We start from the raw sequence: 27,823 nt of genomic DNA, 5'->3' as shown, positions 1-27,823 counted from the left end.
TTAATAATATAATGCAAATATATGAAAATACACATAAAAATTCATTTAATATTAATTAGAAATTATTTAGTAAACTATTCAAGTTGGACATATAATATATTTCCCCAACATTCAATATCCCTTACACTAAATATTTATATATAATTTATTTTTTATTCATCATGTAGAATATACCCAAATCGCATTTTCCTCATGGCGAACAACGCGAATAAATTATATATTTTTTTTTGTACCCAAGATGGCAGTAGTCGCCAATGACAAAAAAAGCGCGAAAAATTTGTGCTCAATTTAAAATTCTTAATAAAAATACCTGATAAAAATTATAACAATTAATTAAATTAAAATAATTTTTTAATTTTCTAATTGTTATAATATTTATCAACAAATAATACAACAACTTTCTACATTCTTGGACGAGAGCATTTTTGCTCTCGCGAGAGTTTTTTCTTTCTCTTCTCTCTCTCTTTGGCTCTCTATTACACACACATACACTGATAAACATTAAACACACACATGTCAATTGAACGAACCAACCGGTGAACTGATAAATAAAAAAAAAAAAAATTGTTGATGCCGATTCAAGCGCCTCTTGCCACCACACCGACAATTTCTCAGTTGTTGCTCGTGAACGCGCAGTTGTAACGTGGAAACTAACGCACGCGCGAGACAAATGGTGCCTCAATATTTTGTCTCTCAAATATAAAAAAAAATACATATATATATATAATTTATAATATCAATTTTTAAATATCAACGGTGTTAATAATCAAAAAATATTAATTAAAAAAAGTTTTGTTTATAATTTGTGTTACTTGTTTTGTGTTTGTTTGTGTATTTTGTTTTTTTACTGTTAAAAAATTAAGGATATACATATTTTTTGTTGTTGTTTGTCGAGGATCATATCACCATTATTTTGGATAAATTTTTATGAAACCGTAGGAAGGTACGTATTGTTTTTTTTTACAATTAACTCAAAATATCAAGCCAACCAAATTTACCTCCAAAAATTTTACAAATTAGCTATTTCTTCAACTTTTATTATTATTATTATGTTTTTTTTTCTAAGGATAATTTGTGCGTGACATTTGTTACTTTTTATGTGTCTTCCTGGAAAAGACATAAATATTAGAGTAGAAACACGTGGGGGCACAAGCCCCCTAAAAAAAAATTCAACTTTTCATTTTCTCTTTTTGCTCCCTTCCCCCCAAATAAAAGAGCATATAAATTACTGATTCTTGAGAAAAAAAAAATAAAAAACAATGTAAATAGACTCAAGATTCTTTTTTTTTTTATGCTCAGTATAAATAAATTAATATCATCAAGTAAATATTAAAATAACATATTATGATTTGAAGACAAATGTTTATTATCATTGAATAAAATTAAAAAAAAAATATATATCAGTGGCGTCTGGTGTTGAAGATTACCCTGGCGTCATTGTGTATTAAATAAAAAATGCGATTAAAGTCTCTCGCATACAATTGAAATTCCAAGGATCGAAGGCAAAGAGAGAAGAAAAAAGGGGACTAACTCGCATGGGACGATCTTCTCGTACCCTTCGAGGTCAAAATAACCGTTTCTGTAGCATCCCAATAACTCCAATATAATAATAATATTTAAATAAACAAATAAACATTTATTTTATCGAAAAAAATTATAAATATTTTTGTGTGAAGCATTAAAACAACATCACACTTGCATAAACAATTATCGAAAAATTATTAACCCTAAATTTATGTTTTTTTATAATTTTTATTTAAAAAAATTTCAAGACAATATGTGGTCCTTATTATTATTTTTTTTTTCTTTCTATTTCTATTTAATTTTTTATATTAATTATTTATTTTTCTAATGTCTCTGTCTGTCTTTCAAGCATGCTTACTTTTATTCTCTTTTGCCCTTCAACGTGTACACAATTGTACGCCATACAAACATCAACGTACAATGAATAAAAAAAATTAAATATAAAAAAAAACAAAATTGTGCGAATGTTGTGAGTAAATTTTTCAATATATGCGTGTATGTGTGCTCACTGAGAAAAGGATTTTAGTGTAGAGTTGCTGGACCGCTTGGGTTATGTGGTGGTTGTCTTTTATCTTGCTTTAACTTGTGTATTTTATCTTTATTTATCATTTAACTGGGCCCTCGTGGGACTTGTGTTTTATCTCACTCACTACTTGAAAACAAAGATGGATAAGATAATATAATGAAGATGATGAAAAAGGACAGATAAATTGGATTCAAGTCCTGGGCATCGACATGAGTAAAACTCACCCAACTGTTGGACGATTTTTTTTTTTATTATTTTTTCTTCTTTTTCCTGCCGCTCCTTTATATTTTATATATAATTTTTTTTTTTTTGCTCATCGTATTGAGAGATATACCCAAATACGCATACACATATGGCAAACACATAAATTGTTTGGTTTATTTGTGGACCACATGGTACCCTTCCTGCCAAATTTCCAAGAAACACCCTCGTAAACTAATTCAATTTTAAACTATGTCAAATATTAATATCAAATTAAATAAAACTAGTTATTTTTTCATTTTTAATTATTGTCTTATCAGTTGTAACAACTTCATTTTGTCCTTCAAAGATTACTCTGATTTATTAGTTTAATTCAAGATTAAATAATACCATGTATTTAATTTTTTTTTATTTCAACTGTGGATGGATGAACATTAAATAAAAAAATTGAGATAATTTTATATTATTATTATTATTTATATCATGATGATTGGTGACAGCTTTATTGATGTTGTGGAAAAATCAAGGAATTAAAAAAGCAAAAAATAAAATAAACATGCATTTGTCTCATTTGGCATATTGCTCGAATATAAAAAAGCAAAAATCAGACGTTCAGAATTCAGAAAAGTTCATATCTATTAGCCTCAACTTGTACGTTGTAAGTTAATATTAATTGAAAAATAAAATAAAAAAAAAAAAAAATGTAAAAACTTGTTTAATATGTTGGTTGAAAAAGCCTCGACCTCACCAAGAATGCTAAATTGTCAGTAGTCGCACACTTGGGAATGTATATCGTGCTGTTTCCTCGTAGTAATACTTTCTATCGGCCTTTAGAAGCGTACAAACGACCTCGACAAAAGTATTCTTCTTCATCATCATCTTCTTGATTCTTTCTTCCTACTTATTTTACAACTATTCCCGCAGCTCGTTGACAATATCCCACGCTTAAAATTATTATTTAAAAAAAAAAAAAAATTAATAAACATATTTAAAACCGGAAATAATATAAAAATAAATTATTTTTTCTTAAATTTTGTTACCTTAAAGTTACTGTTAATTATGTTGACTAATTAAAGTAATTGGAACATCATGATAAAAACACTAATGCTTACGGTATATGATATTTCTTTGATATATATTTTTTTTATTAAATTAATTCAACTAGAAAAATTATTATGATGACGTTGTTTTTTAATAATTTAAAATCTTGTTTTTAATGTTTGCTTGGCTGTATGTACACATGCATAATAAATACTTGTTATCAAATAACACTGTGGTATTATTATGATCATCATCTCAAAAGACTCAAATGACAACATCTTGTGTGTTCATTTAAAAAAAAATATATATATTTTTTTTATTATTCATTATTAAATATAGCGTTATTATTATTATGATATTTAGCATTGGCACTTTCACCTCATCTTGATACACCAAAGTCACACATGTACCTGTTTTATTTTCTTTTTTTTTTTTTGTTATTTATTTATCTAAATAATAAAAATTGCAATGCCGACAAATTAGAAAGTTCAGTTTACAGAATATATATATTAATGCAGTGTCCGTTGTCGTTTGGTTGTTGTTGTAATGGTCGTTTTGTTGAAATACTATTCGATATGTATGTGTGTGGATATTACTATCTCGTATATAGAATACCAAAGTTTTAGAAACTCAGCAGATTTCGTTTGCTTGACTTTCACAGACTGGAGATTTAAGCGTTAATGAACACACACACTCATATTAATGCTGGGGGGGTTTTTTTTTTTTATCATTTTTATTTTATTTTTGTCATTAATTTATTTATTATTTTTTTTTTGTTACTTTAATCTTACTGAACATTTATTATTAACATGACGTTTCAGTCTGATGTATTGACCTTGAGGACATAAAAATGTTCTCTAAAAAAAATATTGGAGTTGTTATTTTGCGGTTGTACACACGTTTAAAATTTAAAATTTTTAACTTTTTTTTTTTTGCATTGGGTTAGTTAAAATGTAGACTTAATTTTGTGATTAATTTTAAAAATTATTATTTAAAAATGACCCAAATAAACAATCAATAATTACTTGTTGATATTTTTATTTTTTTCCACATTTATATCAACAGATTTTTTTTAATTTTTATTGTCAATTATTTATTGTTATTTACTGAAATTAATTTTTTAAATTTAACTCAAAATTAAGTTAGTATTTAACCCAGTGTAAAGAAATAAAAATCATGCAAAAATGTTTATCTGTAAATGTAGGATGTAATTATCAGTTCGCGTAATTTTTATTTATTTTTTTTTTTATTACCCACGTTATTTTGCGTGATAAAGTTTATTATTATTTCTAAATAACCAATAACTGTTAAAGGACACTAAGTCTGAGATATTTGTTATAATATCACTACTTGTTTTTTTATATATAATATAACTTTTTTTTTTTTATAACACGTCTTGTTGATCGATGATAGCTGCTTGATTCTCCATGCTAAGAAAAGCCAGGCCATAAGTATTCGATAATGAATGCGCTCTTGTGAAACTTATATATATGATTTAAGTGGAAAAATATGAACGTCTGCATTATAAAATATTATATATCGTAATATTGCCTGGGAATAATAATCTCTAATCCTTTCTGACGAGATTGGAATGCACAACTTGGTGGTGAACGTAAAAGACACATTTATTTTCATTTTTTTTTTTTAAATATAAAACTTCACAATGATAAAGATACTTTGTATATTAATCAATATCAATATTTTTCATTAAAAAAAAAAACATAATTAGGTCAATTCGCATTAATTTATTATTTATTCGAAAAAACAAAATTTATCAGCCTCTTTGACATTTTAGCTTTTCTATTTCTTTCGATTAATTTTATTTATATATTTTTAAGTATATTATTAAAGAGACCATTTAACTTATATGATAACAAATTATCATTATTATTTAATTATGTATTTTTTTAAATTTTACCAAGTGCTCAATTATGACTGGGCGGCAAGTGAAAGAAAACTTTTACCGTGATTCATTTAAAACGCAATTCGAAATTTTAAATTTGACCTCATTCATTATTTATTTGTCTACCATGAAATATTTTTATGTGTATTTATATATATTGATGATAAGTATCAATTAAATATCCGATACGTGAATGATTTAATTGATTGAATATTCAGAGAGACGTGTAGCAGGTCAAGAAAAAAAAAAAAGATTTTATATACTTTTTTAAATTTGTTTATTTATTTACTTAGGTAGTTGATACTCCAATTTTATATCAAATTAATGTCTTATTTAAACTTGTTGCTCAATTTTATAAATTATTTTTATTTATTTATTTTTTTCATCTATATTATTGAGCATTAAATAAACAAAATTTAATAATTTTTTGATAATTTTTCAAGTAAATTTAACTAGTTAAAAAAGACATCAAATTTAATCACTATTTTTTTTCGTCTTATTTTTTCAAATTCAATTCCAAACTCTACTTTATTTAGTTAATTTAAAAAATATAAAAACTATAGAATATTTATTTTTTTTTTTTATTTTATAAATTATTTATATTCAAAAGTTTGTTTAGTCTGATAAACTGTTAAATATTTTCGTCAAAAAAATATCCAACCACATCCGGGAAAAAAATGTCATATGGTTACTCTCCTCACTCTCTTAAAAATACCAAAAAATTTTATTTATTTATTTTATTATTATTATTTTCTTTTATACCAAAAGAATGTTTAGTCTCAGCAAAAAAAAAAATATAATAAAGGCTAAAAATTTCGTTGAGTAATTTAGCTCATAATAATAATTTTTTATATCTTCTTTTTTTTTACGAGACAGTATGAAATTGTTTTTTAAAAAAAAATTAACGGATGTGATATCACTTGTCAATGATGCACAAAAAAATATTGCGTCATGTCATATTGTTAAGTACACATTTCAATATGTATTTATCATTTTTTTTTTAAATTCGAAATTGTATTATATTTCGATTACGTGGCAAAAATTTATGACTAAATATAGGCGCGAGACCTCACACCATACTTTGAGGAAAAAAAAAAAAAAACAATTGTCTATGTAATTACAATTGTTTAAACAATAGTAAACAAGACTATTTGAAAAAGAGAAAAAAAAAAAAATTATTTATATTTTTTTCTTTCACATGATTGTTTTGCTAATTATTACAAAATTATTTAAATAATATAATAATTATTTATTTAGAATATTGTTGAGTTGCTTTTATTTATTTATTTATTTTTCAATATATATAAAGTCTCTTTGAATTAGTCAACAGTCAATTTATCATGATATATCGAATTTCAATAAGCTACTTAGCTTATCTCTCGAAGGGAAGATACATACAGTTGATGTATGACAGCTTAATAAGAAAAAAAAATTCATAACAATAATAAAAAATTAATAAAAGACGAATATTGCAATAACTCGTATCAAAAAAAATATATATTACAATATTTTTTTCAACTTAAAATGATATATATCATTGCTTGTGTGCAAATAAAAAATACTAAAATAAAAATGCAATATTTGACGAATAAATAAATAAATATATAACATATATATATCATAAAATAAATATAAATCGAAGGTGCATACTGTGTATCATGTTGTTAAAGTTTACACTACTGTTTATATGTGAGAGATAATAAAAATCGATGATGATGTGTGCATTCTTTATTCACACGATAAGAAATACAATTTTTCCTGGTAGAAAAAAATAAAAAAAAAAATCCTTCAACAACGACAAAACAGCTAAAAATAATTGATGATGTAATTTTTTATTATTAATTTATATTTAATAATGAATAATTGATAAATAATGTTGTCTGCCATTGAGTCAATACTATAAAAAAAATATACAAAGTAATACCGCGATGATGATGATGATGATGATGATTGCGCAAAATAATACAAAAAAATTTACAAATTGATAATTCGATCCTCCGCGTTAACAAGTAAACATTTTCGACTAATTTTTTTTTCATTTGGTTCGTTAAAATACGTACTTATTTGTAGGATTAATTTTAAAAATTATTTTTCAAAAATAACCCGACTTTTTTTCAACGTTTAATGATAGAAATTTTATTGCTTTTTTTTAAATTTTCCCCGTGTGTTTCAATGAAGTCAACAATGTCAATACAACAAAAATAATATAATTTTTTTTTGTAATTGACACTATTTATTAAAAAAAAAAATATATGGTTGACATCTCAAATATCATTATGGTCATTCTCGTGTAAATTTACTCCAACATAAACCATTCATTCTGACAAGCTGACAAACTCGATTCGTACACCGTATTTCCGCTTGTGTAGCATCGTGCAACATCCTGATAAACATCAAGAATCAAAATAATAATAATAATAAATAAATTTAAAAAACAAGTAACATATAAATAACAAAAAAAAATAACATCTGTATGATAATAATGTGATGATAATGGTGATGATGCGATTCAATATGGTCAAAATTGAAAAAAATTTTCTATAGAAATTTATCAATATATATGCCAAATTTTTTATTCATTTTTTTTTATTTATACCTACTTTTATATTTTTATTATGACTTACTCAGATTTTCTCCTCATTTTAAAAACACAACCATATATATATTGTAATATTTACTTCCTCTTTCTCGACTGCACCTTATACAGCAACCGCGAGGTCATCCATGCGATTCCGTCAAACATCGCTTCGTTAAATTCACACAACTCTTTTTTTTTTTTTTCACTCAACCATTAAAAAATATTCGATTTATAAATTTTTTAAATTCTTGTCATTGTGAAATTTTTATTTATCAAAGCAAAATAAATATTTCTTATATTTATTTTAAAATGAAAAACTTGAAAAACTCGTTTTTTTTTTTAAATCAAATTTATTTTTCTTGTATGTTTGTTTTTTGCTAAATATTATTGTAAATTATTTTTTATTATAAAATAAATTAATCATTGTAATAGTAAATAATTAAAAAAAGAAAAAAAATTATTTAATAATTTTGTAGAAATACACAAAAAAAATAAAAATCTTTTTTTGTTTTTTAATCAGTAATCGAATAATTATTTAAAAAAAGAAAAATTTATTTATAAAGTTGCTTAAACTATTCACCTTAAAAAGAGTCAGGTTTTTTTTTTTTTATTTTTTATTATTAGACAATCATCTTATCTTTGATTTTTTTTCTTTTTTTTTTTTTTTATGATTTGTCATTTTGTATAGTGTTCAATAGCAATGTGTCACACTCCCAGATATTTTTTTCATTCTCACTAATACACCTGTATGTCTTATGTATATATACAAAACCATTGCATTTGTTTTCACCTTAAAAAAAAAAAATACCAATACATAAACATAATGATAAGAACCGAGTTAGTGGACTTTAGCTAACTCAAAAATATACGCTCAAATTAGTTGTACAACAGTTTTCAAACGCATTAGAAGTGTCCTCGGTTTAACAAATAAAACTTGAAACTTTTTTTTATGTTTGATGACTAATCTATAAATTATTGACTAATTATTTTATAATTTTTCAATAACTAGTTTACTTTTTATTAATCAATAACATTGAATTTAAATAAATGCAGTTTAGTGATTAAATTAAAAAAATAATTCAATTTAAAAATGCCGTATCATTATTACGGTCGACCCAGACGAGAAGACAGGCATAATCCATATACTCAATTTTACAATGAAATGAATCATATGAATCTCAATGAATGTAAGTCAATCAATCAAATCAAAATATATTAATTAATTCAAAAAAAACAAAAACGATATTGTTTTTTTATATTAATTATATTTTATATATATTTTACACCTCTAATTGCATTTAAAACAAAAAAAAAAATTTCTCATTATTATCTTGTCATCATCATCATCATTTTTTTTGCTGTAACCCAAGAAGTTTTTGTACTCGCACGTGTTGTACAACATGGGAGTAAAAATTACCAGCTCGTCATGCTTGACGACGTCATCTTCATAGTAAACATTTAGACATATTTTGTAATTTATAAAATTATATTATATTCCCAACAAATGTTAATAATTTAAACAACATCATATGACTCATTTTTCTATTATCTTTTTTTTTTTTTTTTTTTTTCTTATCAAGAGAATTTTTATTCAAAAGAAAAAAAATAAAAATAATTTTTTTCAAAGCTTATCTTTTTTTTTTTTTATTTAAATAATTATGATATTTTTTATTAAGTAAAAAATCATAATCCCACGATATTTATTTTATCCGGCATAAAAAAAACCATATCGAATATCATTAGTTGAGATTTTTTTAAGCACCTCGAAGACAGGTTGGTTGGCTCTGATGGTTCTCTCGTAAATACAGCACGATAAAAAAAAAAAAAATTAAAAATATAAAATACAAGTTTATAATTTTGATAATATAATTGAAGTGAATTTTTTGATTAATAAAATATATTTTTAATTTTTTTAGGGGCGCAGTATGAGACCGGCGTTGAACAACACGCCGTACCCCAACAAATCTACAACAATTTATCATATAATTCGTTGTCGTCGTCGTCGTCACGATTTAATCGTTACAATAATTCAACCCAAATACAAAGAAGAATGACTCAACGTGAGGATGTACTTAAATTCGAGCAGGGCAGAATTAAAGCCCTGCAAGAAGAACGTCTTCATATACAAAAAAAAACATTTACAAAATGGATAAATTCATTTTTACTAAAGGTAAAAAATATATACCCAGTATAATAATTACATTATTAAAAATAATTTAATTATTAAATAATATATATTAATTTAATTAACAGGCACGTATGGAAGTTGAGGATTTATTTACTGATCTTGCTGATGGAAAAAAACTTTTAAAATTATTGGAAATAATATCTGGTGAAAGACTTGCAAAACCAAACAATGGACGTATGCGAGTACATAAAATTGAAAATGTCAATAAATCTTTGGCATTTTTACACACAAAGGTAAATATTTTATTAATCATTTACATAATTTATCACGTGGCTTTTTTTTTTTTTCTTTTTATTATCAATATTTCATTTTGTTTTTATCTAAACAACAACAACAAGTCAATATTGTTCTAGTTTTTTAAAAGAATTAATAAACTCCTAAGATATCGTGATTGAATACCTGTTTTATATATTTTTTTTTTCGCGAATTAAAGTCAAAGCCCCTGAAGTGTAAAGCTTCTCATGAATGGCCTCTATGCTTGGTGGCTTATGACATAATGGGTTTTAAAATAACATGCAATAGTTAAAATATAAATAAATTTTTATATTAACAACAAAATTCAAATGGTGGTTTATGGTAGACGATGCGTTTTACTTTATTATTATTCAATGTATATACCGGATGAAAAAATAGAAAAACAACAACAACAACAACAGCAACCCAAGCGTAATGAAATTTGCAATAATATTTATGAGTAAAAAAATCATCAAAGCGCATAGGTAGATGACCATCAACAAGTAATAATAATAGAGAAACCAAAAATTATTATAAATAATATTGAAAAAATATTAATATGATATAATTTTAGTCAACTTATACATCAACATGTTGATGATGCATGATTTAACAAGAAAAAACTTAAATAATTTATCAATTTTTTCATATAAAAATAAGTTAATCTTTTTTTTTTTTCTTTTTATTTTTTTATTATGTGAAATTTAAAAAGTATTTTAAATATATTTGTGAATTAAAATACTAAATATATTTAACGGTATTATTATGAATGAATTATTCAATTGAAAAAATGAATAAATTATATAAAATAAAAATAAAATTTGATGCTTTAAAATAATTAAATATATTTTTCAAGATCAATATTTTATTTTCACTTATAATTTTTTTTTTTTTTTCATAATTGAAATTTAAATTTAACAGCCTATTAATCATGTCTTGAGTGGAATTTAACATGCCAAAAGGTCGTATCATAAATGTATTTTAAAAAAGAAAAAAAAAAAAAAAATTGTAGAAGTTTTATTTGGACATTTTAAGAGCAATATAAATTTAAAGTGGCGAAACGAAAGAAGCTGTGATGTTTAAATAAAGATAAAAAATATAAGAATAAAAATAAATAAAAGAAAAAAAAATAAAAATGTTAAATATATATGATTATTGGTGAAATAAAATAAAATAAAATAAAAAAAGAGATGGAACTGGTGCAGCAATGATGAGTTCAGTGACCGTGTAAAAGTTGCTAGACCGTGATTCTTGAACAACAAGAAAAGTACAGAGAGTACAATTTAATATTGACATATGATATTATCAATTTATTGATTATCATTATAATCATTGTAATCACCATCATCATCGTCATCATCATGATGAATGAGTTAATCTTACTTATTGACCATAAATTTAATCATAAATTTCATTTTCATCATAATAAAAATAAGTAAGAGTAAGAAAAAATAAAATAAAGAATGGAATTTTATCATTTAAAAATGACAATGCACATAATTATATATTTTGTGTGTGTGAAATTAAAACTTGTAATAATAGCAACTTGAGAAAGTCTATCATGCAATAGGAAGAACTACATTTAAAAACTTTATTAACAAAACTAAAAAAAAAAAGAGAATAATTGTCAGGATTTAATATAAAATCGTGTATATTTTTTAAATTTAAAAATATTTTAATATGTCTATTTAATTATTTATAAAGAAGATAGATTATCAATCCATGTGTAGCTAAGAAGAGACGTTAAGTAAGAAACATACCAAGAACGACAAGAGTTGCAGACTCGTTACAAACATATATGATAGAATCGACAACTGTCCATGGACTTAGAAACAGAATTTAAAAAAAAAAACCGCTAATACAGCGGAAGTAGAACGTCAGTCGGTGTCGATGAACGTAGACGAGAAGTTGTTGTTGTTGTTGGCTATTTTTTTTTATTTTTATGCAACTCTTTCAATTGATTTTATTATGATGAATAAAAAAAAAAAAAAAGATTCCCAGAGAATGACAAGACAAGACACAGAAAAACGAAAAAAAAAAAAAACAAAAGCATTTGTAGAAAAATTATTATCTATTTGTGACGACATTGACGTGTTGGTTGATCGTAAATAAAGTCGTTTTCTAGATAATACAAGAAGCACAAATAAATAGCCAAAGAGTTCAGAGTCTTTTTGTCTGATGAAATGTATTTTTCAACATATTGTTTAATCTAAATTTTATATTAAAATGTTAAATTCAAAAATAAAAAAATAAACACAAAAGATGATGAAAAATAATAAAGTCACTAATGTTTTGATAAAGAGTGACGATCATTATTTTATCAGCTGAATGGAATGTGGATTTCTCGAGGTCATCATTGATATTTACTTGAGCTATCAACCAACTACTATTGACAAATAAAAAATTAATAGAATTAAAAGAATAGTAATTATTTGTTTTGGTAAAAATAAACTTGGTGGCAATGAAGCTACTAGATTATGATATTGTTCTGTTAAAATTTAATCTAATTATTTGAAAAAAAAAAAAGACCTTGAATATTTTTCTTCAAGCAAATATATTTATTTATAATTGTCGAGTTTCGAAATGGTCTGGTTCAATGACTCCAACAAAAGTATAAAATCAAATGAATAAAAATAAAAAATATTATTGACAAAATAATTACTTGTTTCACCTTACTCGGTGAAAGTCTAAAAATAGGAATGCACTGATGTCATTCAGGCATGTGATTATTAACGACAAGTACCGTAAGGTCTCACTGGTTGACTTATTTTTTATTCTCACCACGATACTCAAAGAATAACATACACACACCTTTTTTTTTATAATATTTATATTTATTTTAATTTCAACGTGATTGTATGCAATTTATATTCGAATTTATTATTATAAATATAAATTTTTAAATTACTTGCACGATAGAAAAAAAAAATAAAAAAATAGTAACGGATATATTAACACAACATTCTGTCATTTTTAATCAACGCATGGTTGGCATCAGCACAAGTGCAGACTTAATATGTTTCCATAAATTATTATTTCAATTGATAAGATATAAATTAACTGTCTGTATTTTTTTTACTTTTCATATTTGAATATTAATCAATGATAAAACGTCATCACATATTTGTCTCGCATGTTTGACCCAGTTTGATGACACCAGCTCACTGTTGTTATTTTAATTTTCTCGAAATATTAATTCATCATTTTTTTTTTTTGGTGATTAATATTTTTTTTTTTTAGAGAAAAAGAGAATAGTATTTTTAATTTTCATTTTCCAGTGGCCTTGATATGGTGCATAAGCGATCAAACTGCATTCCAAAGATCGCGCTAATAACCGCGATTCAACTTGGTGTACACAAACTCAACCACCACCTCCACCAACTTGTATACATTCAAATATTAAAAAATATTTGTAAAATGCAACACTTGGTTTTTTTTTTTTTCTTTAACTTCTCTCTCTTTGTCTTTTTTTTTTTTCCCTCTCTACAAATAAAATTTTACCGCAATACTAAACTGATAAGTTTTTCTTGAATGTTTAAAATAACGTTTTGTGCATTCTTCTTCTTCCAAGAAAATAATAATTGAGATGGTCACGAAGAATGCTTTTTTTTTTTGGTTTTTTACATCTTGCTTTGCCTTCGTCATATATTTTTTTTGCCTATTTAAAAATTATGCCTTTTTTTAAAATTTTTTTTCTTAAGTATCTTTTTTATTTTATGTTTTTTTTTTTTTTTTGCGGTTTGTCTTGTTTATTTAATTTTACTTGACTGCCTTTTATACTCTGTGATCCATTCGTTGGTTAATATATTCACTCATTTGGAATTTGTATTACTCATTCTCATGAAATTATAATTCAAGGCTTTTTTTTGAGATAAAAAAAAAAGTATTCAAGAATATAAAAAAATTTTTATAGTTAGTTATATCTTGATTAATTTTCTAAATTACTGTTGATGATGTTTGTCGTTAAAATAATTAAAATATATATATATTATTCAAGGTACGACTGGAAAGTATTGGTGCCGAGGATATTGTTGATGGAAATCCAAGATTGATACTTGGTCTCATATGGACAATTATATTACGTTTTCAAATACAGGAAATTGAGATTGATGTTGATGAAGAAAATGAAAGCAGTGAAAAAAAATCAGCCAAGGATGCACTTTTATTATGGTGTCAAAGAAAAACAAATGGATATCCAGATGTTAATATTCAAGATTTTACTGGTAAATAATTGAAGAGTTAAATATTTTTTTAAAAATTAAAAATATACTTATAGGTATATTAAATTATAAATTTTTTGTATTTTATAGGATCCTGGCGAACTGGTCTTGGTTTTAATGCTCTTATACATGCCCATAGACCAGATGTTATAACATGGTCTGATTTACAAGTTGGTAAAAATATTGATAATCTTAATTATGCATTTGATGCTGCAAATGATAAACTTGGTATACCACGTCTTCTTGATGCTGAAGATGTTGATACACAACGTCCAGATGAAAAATCAATAATGACATATGTTGCATCGTATTATCATACATTTGCAAGAATGAAAAATGAAAAAAAAAGTGGTAAAAGAATTGCAAATATTGTTGGACAAGTTATGACTGCTGATAATATGAAAATAAATTATGGTTCATTAACATCAAAATTATTAGAATGGATTAAATTAAAAATAAAGCAACTTGAAAATCGTGATTTTCCAAATTCATTAGAAGGCATACAACGTGAATTATTATCATTTAAACAATACAGAACAATTGAAAAACCACCAAAATACAAAGAAAGATCAGAAATTGAAGTACTTTATTTTAATATAAATACACAATTAAAATCATTAAATCAACCATCATTTATACCACAAGAAGGACAATTAATAAGAGATATTGAAAGAAATTGGATTGAACTTGAACGTGCTGAACATCGTCGTGAAGTATCATTAAGAGCTGAATTATTACGTCAAGAACGTCTTGAACAACTTAATTATAAATTTGAAAAAAAAAGTGTATTACGTGAAGGTTATTTAAAAGAAATGATACAAGTATTATCTGATCCTCGTTATGGTAGTAATTTATCACAAGTTGATGCAACTGTTAAAAAACATGAAGCAATAAGTGCTGATATACTTGCACGTGAAGAACGTTTTCATGATTTAACAAATATGTCAGAAGAACTTGTTAAAGAAAATTATCATGGTTTAGAAAGAGTACGTAATCGTGAACAAGAAGTACTTGAACGTTGGAAAGAATTAATAAAACTTCTTGATCATCATAAATTAAATTTATCATCATTATCATCATTAATGTCATTAATGAGAGAAATTGATGCAACATTAACAAGTATACAAGAATTACAATTTAATTTTCAAAGTACAGATGTTGGACCACATTTATTAGGTGTTGAAGATTTATTACAAAAACATAGTTTACAAGAATTACAAGTAACAGCACTTGGTGAAACTCAACGTCGTCTTGGTAGACATGCATTACAACATTTAAATCAACAAACATCATCAACAAATAAAGATGATAAAACACCATTATTACAACAAAAAATTGATTTATTAAATAAAACATATGATGAACTTGTTGAAAATAGTAAAGAACGTAAAGGACGTCTTGAAGATGCAAGAAATTTTTATCATTTTTTACAAGATCATGAAGATGAAGAATCATGGCTTGTTGAAAAACAAAGAATATGTAAAGCTGGTATATCAGCTAAAGATTTACGTGCTGTATTATCATTACAACAAAAACATAAAACATTACAAGATGAAATGAAATTACGTAGACCAAAATCTGAACAATTATGTACAGCTGGTGAAAAGTTAATATCAGATAAACATTCATCATCAATTGAAATTAAAAATCGTATTGATTCATTACAAGAACATTGTCGTGTACTTGAAGAATTATCAGCATTGCGAAAAAAACAACTTGATGATGCTGTTGAAGCATTTCAATATTATGCTGATGCAAATGAAGCTGATTCATGGATGAATGAAAAAATGGCATTAGTTGCATCTGTTGATTATGGTATTGATGAACCAAGTGCACAAGCATTATTACAACGTCATAAAGATCTTGAAGGTGAATTAAATGCATATAAAGGTGATGTACAATCACTTAATTTACAAGCTGAAAAATTAATACACGCTGGTATATCAACATTAGAATTAACAGCTGATCCAAGACCAGTTGCTGAACTTGAACAAGAAGAATGGAGTAAAGAAATACGTTTAGTACCACAAGATGAATGGGTTGATGAAATAATTGAACGTATTGAACCACGTACAATATTAGAAGATAGATTAGTACCACAAGTTAAAAGTTTATATCCATTTAGTGGACAAGGTATGCATATGGCTAAAGGTGAAATAATGTTTATTATTAATAAAACAAATCCAGATTGGTGGAATGTTAGAAAAATTGATGGTACTGATGGTTTTGTACCAGCAAATTATGTACGTGAAATTGAACCAAAAGTCATACAAGTACAAGTTAAAAAACAAGAAAAAGTACGTGTTACACAACGTGTTAAAAAAACTAAAATGGTTAATCAAATAATACCAGTTAGACGTACAAAATCAATTAAATCAACAGTTAAACCAATAAAACGTAAAATTATTAATGACAATGATAATGTTGAAAAACGACAAAAAAAAATTAATGATACATATAATGAATTACATGAATTAGCAATAAAACGTCATGCATTACTTGAAGATGCAATAAGATTATATGGTTTTTATCGTGAATGTGATGATTTTGAAAAATGGATAAAAGATAAAGAAAAAATGTTACGTGCTGATGATTCACGTGATAATGTTGAAACAGCTAAAAGAAAATATGAAAAATTTTTAACTGATTTATCAGCATCTGGTAAACGTGTTGAGGCTATTGATAATGCTGTTGATGATTTTGTTAAACAAGGACATAGTCAATTGGATAAAGTTAAATCAAGACAACGACATATACATCAATTATGGGATCATTTAAATTGGCTTAAAGCACAAAAAGAAAAAAGTCTTGAGGGTGCATCAAGTGTTGAATTATTTAATAGAACATGTGATGAAGCAAATGATTGGATGCATGAAAAAATAACACAACTTGATACTGCTGAAATTGGTCCTGATTTAAAAACAGTACAAGCATTACAACGTAGACATCAACATTTAGAACGTGAATTAGCACCAGTTGAAGAAAAAGTTAGAAAAGTTAATTTATTAGCAAATAGTGTTAAAAGTTCATATCCAAATGAACATAATAATGTTAATACACGACAAAATGAAATTAAATCATTATGGAATAAAGTACAAACAAAAGCTAAAGAACGTAGATCACGTCTTGAGGATGCTGTTGGACAACAAATATTTATGAATAGTTCAAAAAGTCTTATTAATTGGGCAAATGATATTAAAGATTCAATGAAAGCTGAAGAACCAGTTAGAGATATTGCAACAGCTGAAAAATTACAAAAAATACATAATGAATTTGGTGATGATATTAAAACACATGAAGATGAATTTAGAGAAGTTGAACAACTTGGTAAACAATTATTAAATAGAAATCCAGGTTTAAATGAAGTTAATGAACGTCTTGATAAATTACATGGTCTTTATCAACAAGTTGTTAATGATTGGAATAATAAAGAAGAATGGTTACGTCAATGTCTTGAGCTACAACAGTTTAATCGTGAAGCTGATCAAATTGAAGCAACAACAAGTGCACATGAGCTATTTCTTGAATTTACAGATCTTGGTAAATCACTTGATGATGTTGAAGCATTATTAAAAAATCATCATAAATTTGAAAGTACATTACATGCACAAGATGATAGATTAAATGTATTTAATGATACAGCTGATAAATTAATATTACAAAATCATTATGAAAAAGAATTTATTAATGAAAAAAGAAATCAAGTTATTGCACGTCGTATTGCTGTTAAAGAAACAGCACAAATACATTTTGCTGCACTTAAAGCATCAGAAAATTATCAAAAATTTTCAGCTGAAGTTGATGATCTTTCTGATTGGCTTGGTGATAAAATGAAAATTGCTGCTGATGAAAATTACAGAGATTTAAATAATCTTGAACGTAAATTACAAAAACATGAAGCATTTGAAAGAGAATTAAGAGCAAATGAGGGTCAATTACGTGCTGTTAATAAAGCAGGAAAAGCATTAATATCAGAAAAAAATTATCGTTCAAATGACGTTGGTCATACACTTGAAGATTTAAATAATAAATGGAATAAACTTGTTGAATTATCATTAGAAAAAGGAAGAAGATTAAGACAAGCAGCATCACAACATGGTTATAATAGAACAATGGAAGATGCAAGACTTAAACTTGAAGAAATTGAAAATTCATTACAAAGTAAACAAGTTGGTATTGATTTAAGAAGTTGTAAAGAATTATTAAAAAAACATCAAATACTTGAAACTGATATGTATCAATGGGAACAAAAAGTTGATGATCTTGTTGCAATGGGTGAAGAAATGGCACATGAAGGTCATTTTGATGCACCAAATATATTAAATACAAGTCAAGCAACACAAAAAAAATTTCGTAGTCTTAAAGAACCAGCAAAAAAAAGACGTGAAGCACTTGAAGAAAGTTTACGTTTTCATAAATTTGGTTTTGAATTAGATGCTGAATTACATTGGATAAATGATCATTTACCACAAGCATCATCAACAACACTTGGACAAAATTTACATCAAGCACAAACATTACATAAAAAACATAAAAAATTAGAAGCTGAAATTATTGGACATCAACCAATGATTGATAAAACATTAACATCTGGTCAATTATTAATTGATCAAAATCATCCAGAAAGAAAAAAAATACAAGAACTTTGTCAGGGACTTGATGATGCATGGAAATCATTACAAGATACAGCTGGTGAACGTAGTCGTGCACTTGATTTATCATTACGTGCACAAGAATTTTTCTTTGAAGCTAGTGAAGTTGAAAGTTGGTTAAGTGAAAAAAATGATGTATTAAATTCAACAGATCATGGAAGAGATCGTGATGCTGCGACAAAATTACTAACTAAACACAAGGCCGTTGAGCTAGAATTAGATTCATACGATGGTATAGTTAAAGAAATGGGTCACACAGCAACGTCAATGATTAATGCTAAACATCCAGATAGTAAAGCAATATCAAGTAAACAACAAGCTATTGCACAACAAATGCGTGCATTACAAAGATTAGCAATAACAAGACAACAAAGATTAATGGAAAGTATGTATCGTCATGAATATTTTCTTGAAAGTCGTGAATTAGAACAATGGATTAAAGAACAAGAACAATCTGCTGCATCTGAAGATTATGGACAAGATTATGAGCATTTACTTATTCTTCAAGCTAAATTTAATGATTTTAAACATAGAATTGAAGCTGGCTCAGAGAGATTTAATCAATGTGAGGCCTTGGCTAAAAAACTTATTACAAATGAAAGTCCATATATTCAAGATATTGAAAAACGTCAAGAACAACTTGGTGAATCATGGCAACATTTACTTAATTTATTACGTCATCGTGAACAACGTCTTCAAGCAGCTGGTGAAATTCATCGTTTTCATCGTGATGTTGCTGAGGCATTATCAAGAATACAAGAAAAAGAAGCAGCATTACCTGAAGATCTTGGTCGTGATTTAAATTCAGTTCTTGCATTAATAAGACGTCATGAAAGTTTTGAAAATGATTTATTTGCTTTACAAGCACAATTACAAGTACTTGTTGAGGATGCATCACGTTTACAAGTTTTATATCCTGGTAATAATGCATCACATATTGATCAACAACAACAACTTGTATTATCAAATTGGGAAGAACTTAAAGAAAAATCAGCTCATAGAAAAGATCAACTTCATGCAAGTTGTGATCTTCAACGTTTTTTAACACAAGTTAGAGATTTAATGAATTGGGTTGCTGGTTTAAAAGCAACATTATCAACTGAGGATAAAGTACGTGATGCAGCAAGTGCACAAATACTTAAAGCTGAACATGAAGCATTAAAAGGTGAAATTGAAGCTAGAGAAGATAATTTTAGTGGTGTACTTGATCTTGGTGAGGCAATGGTACAAACTGGACATTATGCTGCACCAGAAGTTGAAGAAAAATGTAATCAATTACTTGATGAAAGACATAAACTTCATATTGCATGGCAAACTAAAAAAGTACATCTTGATCAATTAATTGATTTACATTTCTTTTTACGTGATGCAAAACAACTTGATAATTTATCAGCAACACAAGAAGCTGCATTAAGTGGTGATAATTTTGGTATGACTGTTGAAGAAGTTGATGGACAAGTTAAAAAACATAATGAATTTGAAAAATTATTAGTAACACAAGAAGAAAAATTAATGGCATTACAAGAACATGGTGATAAGTTACTAGCACAAAATCATTTTGATTCAATAACAATTGGTAAACGTTTAAAAGAAGTATCAGAAAAACGTAGTAAAATACGTAAACTTTGTGATGCTAGAAAACAACGTTTAGCAGCAAGCTTTTTACATGCACAATTTGTACGTGATGTTGCTGAAGCTGAATCATGGATTGATGAAAAACAAAAAAAACTTGAAGCTGAAGCATCAAAAGGTGAAGTATCAAGTCTTGAAGATAAAATTAAAAAATTACAAAAACATCAAGCTTTTCAAGCTGAATTAGCAGCAAATCAAAGTCGTATTGAAGAAATACGTATAAAAGGTGAACAATTATTATCACAAGAACATCCATCAAGTAATGAAATTAAAAATCAACTTGAACAATTACATGCAACATGGAAAAAATTATTAATGACATCTGGTAATCGTGGTAGAGGTCTTGAAGAAGCACAAGATATATTAGAATTTAATAATCAAGTTGAAAAAATTGAAGCTTGGATACGTGATAAAGAAATGATGGTACAAGCTGGTGATACTGGTAATGATTATGAACATTGTTTAAGTTTACAACGTAAACTTGATGATGTTGATAGTGATATGAGAGTTGATGATACAAGAATTAAAACAATTAATTCATTAGCATTAAAATTAATAAAACAAAGTAATGATAATAATGATTCAAAACCAATTCAACAACGTCGTGATAATATTAATAATAAATGGAAAGCATTACAAGGTGCATTAAGTGCATATCGTAATATTCTTGGTGGTGCATTAGAAATACATTTATTTAATCGTGATATTGATGATACAAGTCAAAGAGTTGCTGAAAAATCACTTGTTATGAATACAAATGATGTTGGTAAAGATTTAGCTGCTGTTGAACATCTTCAACGTAAACAAGAAGCTATGGAACGTGATATGACAGCAATTGAAGGTAAATTAAAAGAACATGATAATGAAGCACGTAATTTAGCTGGTAAATATCCAAAAAATTCACAACAAATTAATTTAATGCTCCACAACTTACAATCAAATTGGAATAATTTACAACATTTAACAAAACACAGACGTGATGTATTAAATCAAGCATATACATTACATAAATTTAAAGCTGATTTACATGAAGTTGAAATTTGGATATTTGATACAATTAAAAGAATGAATGATTCTGAAGCACCAACAACAATATCTGAAGCTGAAGCTCTACTACAATTACATCAAGAAAGAAAAGCTGAAATTGATGGAAGACAAGATACAATAAAGCTATTAAATGAACATGGTAAAAAACTTGTTGCAATTAATGCTGATGTTAAAGATAACATTGAACATTTAGAAAAATTAAAAAATAATTTAGTTGATGCATGGATTAATCAAAGAGAAAAATTAATGCAAGCATATCATTTTCAACAATTTAAAGAACAAGCTGATCAAGCTGATAATTGGCTTGCTGCTAAAGAAGCTGTACTTAATAATGATGATCTTGGTGAATCATTATCTGGTGTTGAAACACTTATTAGAAAACATAATGAATTTGAAAAAATGTTATTATCACAACTTGGTAGAATTGATGAATTAGAAATATTTGCAAATACAATAATTTCTGAAAATTCAAATGATTCAGCAATAATAAAACAACGTTTATCACTTGTTTGTGGTAGACGTGATAAATTAAAAAATAATTCATCAGCAAGAATGAAAAAACTTATTGAAAGTAAACAATTACATCAATTTCTTAGAAATATTTATGAAGTTGAAGGTTGGTTACATCAAAAACAACAAGTTGCTGGTGATGAAAATTATCGTGAATCAACAAATTTACAAAGTAAAATACAAAAACATGTTGCATTTGAAGGTGAATTAATGGCAAATCGTGGTAGAATTGGAGCAATTATGAATGAAGGTAAAAATCTTATTGAAGATAATCATTATGCAACAAAAGAAATTCAAGATCGTCTTGAAGATTTAGAATCTGAATGGAGAATTCTTCAAGATGCTAGTGAATTAAAAAAAAATCGTTTAAATGATGCATATCAAGCATTATTATTTGGACGTACACTTGATGAATTTGAAACATGGATGGATGAAATTGAAACACAACTTCAATCAGAAGATCATGGTAAAGATCTTTCAAGTGTTGCTAATTTATTAAAACGTCATACAAATCTTGAGAATGATGTACTTGGTCATAATGAGGCATGTGAAAGTATCAAAGAAACAGCATCATTATTTCAAAAAACAAATCATTTTATGTCTGATGAAATACAAGAAAGAGCACAAGCAAGTATTAATCGTTATCATAGTTTACAAGAACCAATACAAATAAGACGTGATAATTTAGAAGATGCAAAATTACTTCATCAATTTTCACGTGATGTTGAGGATGAACTTCATTGGTTAACAGAAAAAGAAACATTTGCATCAAGTGATGATCTTGGTAATTCTTTAATGACTGTACAAAGATTACAAAAAAAACATCAAACACTTGAAGCTGAATTAATATCACGTGAACCAGTTGTTGCATCATTAGCTGGACGTGCTGCTGGTATGGTACGTAATGGACATTTTGCAAGTGAAAAAATTGAAACATCAATGCAAGAATTACAAAAAAAATTAATTCATCTTAAAAATATTGCAAATATTAGAAAGTTACGTTTATTAGATGCTGTTGAATCACAATTATTTTATACTGAAGCTGTTGAAGCTGAACAATGGATTAAAGAAAAACATCCACAATTAACATCATCTGATTATGGAAAAGATGAAGATTCAGTACAATCATTATTAAAAAAATTAGAAGGACTTGAACGTGATTTATCATCATTTGAAAATACAATTGATAATGTTAATAAGCTATCACATTCATTAATAAATCGTCAACATTTTGATAGTACAAATATTGCTGATAAACAAAATGAAATTATAACAAAATTTAAAGAATTACAAAAACTTAAAGATTTTAGATTACATAGATTACTTGAGAGTGAAAAATTATTTAAATTTATACGTCAAGCTGATGAAGTTAATGAATGGATTAGTGATCAAACAACAATTGCTGCATCTGAAGATTATGGACGTGATGTTGAACATGTTGAACTTTTAATACAAATATTTGATAATTTTTTGGCTGGTTTAACAACAAGTGAAAGTCGTGTATTACAAACAATTGAAGTTGGTGAAAAATTAATAAATGAAATGAATCCAGAGATAACAAAAATACATAAAAAAATTGATGAAATTAAACAACAATGGGATGATTTAAAAGAATTAGCACATGCAAGACAAGATGCATTAGCTGGTGCAAAACAAGTACATATGTTTGATAGAACAGCTGATGAAACAATTGCTTGGATACAAGAAAAAGAAGCAAGTTTAAGTTCTGATGGTTATGGACATGATCTTGAAACAATACAAGCATTAGTACGTAAACATCAAGGTTTTGAAACAGATTTAGGTGCTGTTAAAGAACAAGTTGAATCTGTTATGGCTGAAGCATCACGTTTAGCTGAATTATTTCCTGATGCAAGAGAACATATTGCTGTTAAACATGAAGAAGCTGATGAAAATTGGAATGAATTACTTGAAAAAGCAGCACAAAGAAGAAGTAAATTAGCACAAGCTGAACAACTTGAAGCATATTTTGATGAATATAGAGATTTAGTATTTTGGATTAATGAAATGGTTGCTAAAGTAACTGCACCTGAACTTGCACGTGATGTAACTGGTGCTGAAATATTAATATCACGTCATAATGAATATAAATCAGAAATTGATGCACGACAAGATACATTTACAAAATTTTATAGTGTTGGTGATGGTTTAATAAAACAAGGACATTTTTTGGCTAAAGAAATACAAGATAAAATATCAGTACTTGAACAAAGAAAACAAATATTAACAGATACATGGGAACAACGTAAATTTATTTATGAACAAAATTTAGATACACAAATGTTTAAACAAGAAGCTGAAACACTTGAAAATTGGATAATAAGCCGTGAGCCAATGTTAAATGATGGTAAATTTGGTGATACAATACCACAAGTTGAAGATTTAATTAGAAAACATGAAGATTTTGAAAAAACAATTGAAGCACAAGAAGATAAATTTGAATCATTAAAAAGAATAACAATGCTTGAACAAGCATTCCAAAAACAACAAGAAGTTGAACTAGCTGCTAGATTAGCTGAAAAAGAAAGAATTGAAAAATCAAGATATGAAGAAAGAAAACGTAAAGAAGTACAACGTATTACTGAAGAAAGAAAACGTGAAGAAGAAAGAAGAAGAAATATTGATGGTAGTCCACATATTAATAATGATCATGAAATAATTATAAATGGTACATCTGAATCACATGAATCAATTAATATATTATCACCATTAAAAAATGATACAATAGCACAAAAAAATAATGATACACAAAGTCCAAAATCTTATAGTATAACACATGTATTTGGTGATCGTTTAAAAAGAACACAAACTGATCTTAAACGTGCTGAAAGTATGAAAATTGATACTAAAAAACCAAAACGTACACCAAGTTTTACAACACGTAGACGTACACAAAGTTTTAGAAAACATCAAAAAATGGAAACAATGGATCCATTAAGTCCAGTTGAATTACAAGGTTTACTTGAACGTAAACATGAATTACAAAGTGGTGGTAAAAAAGCAGCAGTTAGATCATGGAAACAATATTTTACTGTTTTATGTGGACAATTACTTTGTTTCTTTAAAGATTATAATGATTTTTCACTTAGTAAAGCAGCAACAGCACCAATAACAATATTTAATGCTATTTGTGAAAAAGCTGATGATTATACTAAGAAAAAAAATGTATTTCGTTTAAAATGTACTGATGGATCAGAATTTTTATTCTTAGCATCAAATCAACAAGAAATGGAAGATTGGGTTAATAAAATATCATTTCATGCAAAATTACCACCAAGTTTACAACTATTAAGATATGATGAATCACAAAAAGATGCAAATAATGATAGACTTAAAAATCCAGTACCAGATACGCAAATTGATGATAATATATCAACTGGAAGTAGTAGAGCATCAACACCTGAATTAGAAAGAAAAAATTCTGTAATACGTAGAGATGTTACTGATGGAACAAGTAATGTTCAAGTTGAATTTTTACAAATGCATAGACAAAATCAACAATTACGAGATAAAACAAATCAAGAATTTGTAACAGTATCAAGAACATCAGATTCACAAATACAAACACAAACTGAATTTTTACAAAAACATAGACAACAACAGCAGCAGCAACAACAGCAACAACAAATATTTATTCAACAAGAAAAATTAATAATACAAAAAGAATTTCAACAAGCACCAAATGAACGTCCACCAATTCCACCAAGAGGTGCACCACCACCAGTTCCAGTAAGATCACCAAGCACAGAAAATGTACAATTTCGAAGAAATGATATTGATCATCATGTTATGCCAATTAATAGACCTCAATCATATCAACAAAGAAGTGCCACACTCAATCATAATGGTTCTGGACATTATCCTAATAATGATACTTGGCATAGACAAAGTAGTGTGGACATAACCAATTCTTCACCAGGTAAATTTAATAATTTTTATTAACATTATTTTATAGTTGTCATTTAGAACAACACTATACACAAAATTAACAAATGCTTTTAAATAGTATATTATTTATTTATTTATTAGTAAATTAATTTATAGAAAAAAAAAATATTTCAACTCAATAATTTTGTAGAAAATCCACCGCCTCTGCCATCATCTATTCCACCGACAATCAAGACGACTCAATGGAACACAAATGACCCTGGTCAGTCATCAACATAATACACACAATACATGCACCCTTGGATTTCAACATTCTCAACACTTGCGCATGATTATAATTTTTAAAAAACAAACAAACAATTTTCTAACAATTTTAACTCTTATTATGGATATTATTTTCTTTTCTTGGTTTTTTTTTTTTTTATAATTTATGAATTATGATACTTTGATTAAACAGCATGTGAGTTTATTTATTATTTTTTTTTTCTTTTATTTTTATGGATGAAAAATTTGTCTCGTTTTTTGGTGGTATTGCAAGATGTGGTTTTTTTAAAATTATTCTAATTTTATTTTAATTTATTTGTATAATTTATTTTCTGTTACAGTATATGGAAATTCAAATTTAAATAATAATATGAGACAGGTAAAGATAAATAATTGATATGATTTCATTTTTGTTTATTTTAATATTTTAAAATTAAATAATAATGTTTTGATATTTTTTTTAGATTTCACAACCACAGTTGAATTCATTTACTGGTAGACCAAATTCTTTACCACCATATGTTGCACCACCACCAGCAATATCACCAGTAACACCAACAAATATAACAGTTGTTGATGGAAGAAGAGCATCAGAAAGTGGATCAGAAAGTGAACAAAGTTCTGGTAGTTCACGTAAAGATCGTGATTACAAAAGAAGCTCAGTACTGAGTAATTTCTTTGGAAGACGAAAAAAGCCATCTCAATCGTAGCATTATAATCAATAATTTATAAGTATCAATAATTGATACTTAACATATCATTGATTATGCAATAATCAATATAACTCGAGTATAAATTTAATTTTAATTAAATATCAAAAAAATACAAAACGTAAATTGAAAATCAAATTTACATAATAACTTTATTTTTTTATGTTTATTATATATATTATGATTTTTCAATTTAAAATGTTTTTTAGTTCATTCTAATTGCATTTGTATAAAAAAACAATTTTTTTTTTTTTCTTCTAACACGATTAATTAAATTAATTATGTTAACTTCTGTTTTTTCTATTATTAAAATATATTTATGTACATGCCAACAAGACAATAGAAATGGAAAAAAAAAAGATTTATAATAATTAAAATGAAAATAATTTTTATGTAATATTAAAAAAAAAAAACATTTAATAATAATAATAATAATAATTGGTTGCAATTGTTGAGAATACATTATTAAAAAGGGTAAATAAAAAAAAATAAAATATTTCAAGTTAAAATATAATTAAAATATATTAGTTTAGGTAATTACAGATATTCAAAGAACATTATGTATTTAAATGCCAATGAATATCATTTGTTAATTGTATACAAATTTGAAATCGAATATCTTCATTAAATAAATATTTTGAAAAATTAATTGACGTTTATGTGGAGCTTTTATTATTCTATAATTAT

General features: G+C 26.1%; 1 protein-coding gene across 2 annotated transcripts; it reads left to right on the top strand.

The window, feature by feature from the left end:
- Positions 1–613: 613 nt before the first annotated feature.
- LOC122852884 (spectrin beta chain, non-erythrocytic 5) lies at positions 614–27,785 on the top strand. Of its 2 annotated transcripts, XM_044152977.1 has the most exons (8): positions 614–943; positions 9,690–9,943; positions 10,027–10,194; positions 14,193–14,418; positions 14,506–26,193; positions 26,353–26,424; positions 26,768–26,805; positions 26,891–27,280. In XM_044152977.1, the coding sequence occupies exons 2-8, from the start codon at positions 9,824–9,826 to the stop codon at positions 27,134–27,136; spliced, it is 12,558 nt and encodes a 4,185-aa protein (XP_044008912.1). In that variant the 5' UTR covers positions 614–943; positions 9,690–9,823; the 3' UTR covers positions 27,137–27,280. The 2 variants fall into 2 exon arrangements, with proteins under 2 accessions (XP_044008912.1, XP_044008913.1); XM_044152978.1 differs by lacking the exon at positions 26,353–26,424 and having other exon boundaries at positions 631–943; positions 26,891–27,785.
- The last annotated feature ends 38 nt before the right edge of the window (positions 27,786–27,823 follow it).

The sequence above is a fragment of the Aphidius gifuensis genome, linkage group LG3 (assembly GCF_014905175.1).
Source record: "Aphidius gifuensis isolate YNYX2018 linkage group LG3, ASM1490517v1, whole genome shotgun sequence".
Classification (NCBI taxonomy): domain Eukaryota; kingdom Metazoa; phylum Arthropoda; class Insecta; order Hymenoptera; family Braconidae; genus Aphidius; species Aphidius gifuensis.
Note: the sequence above shows the minus strand (reverse complement) of the source record. Positions and strands in the feature narration are given on the sequence as shown.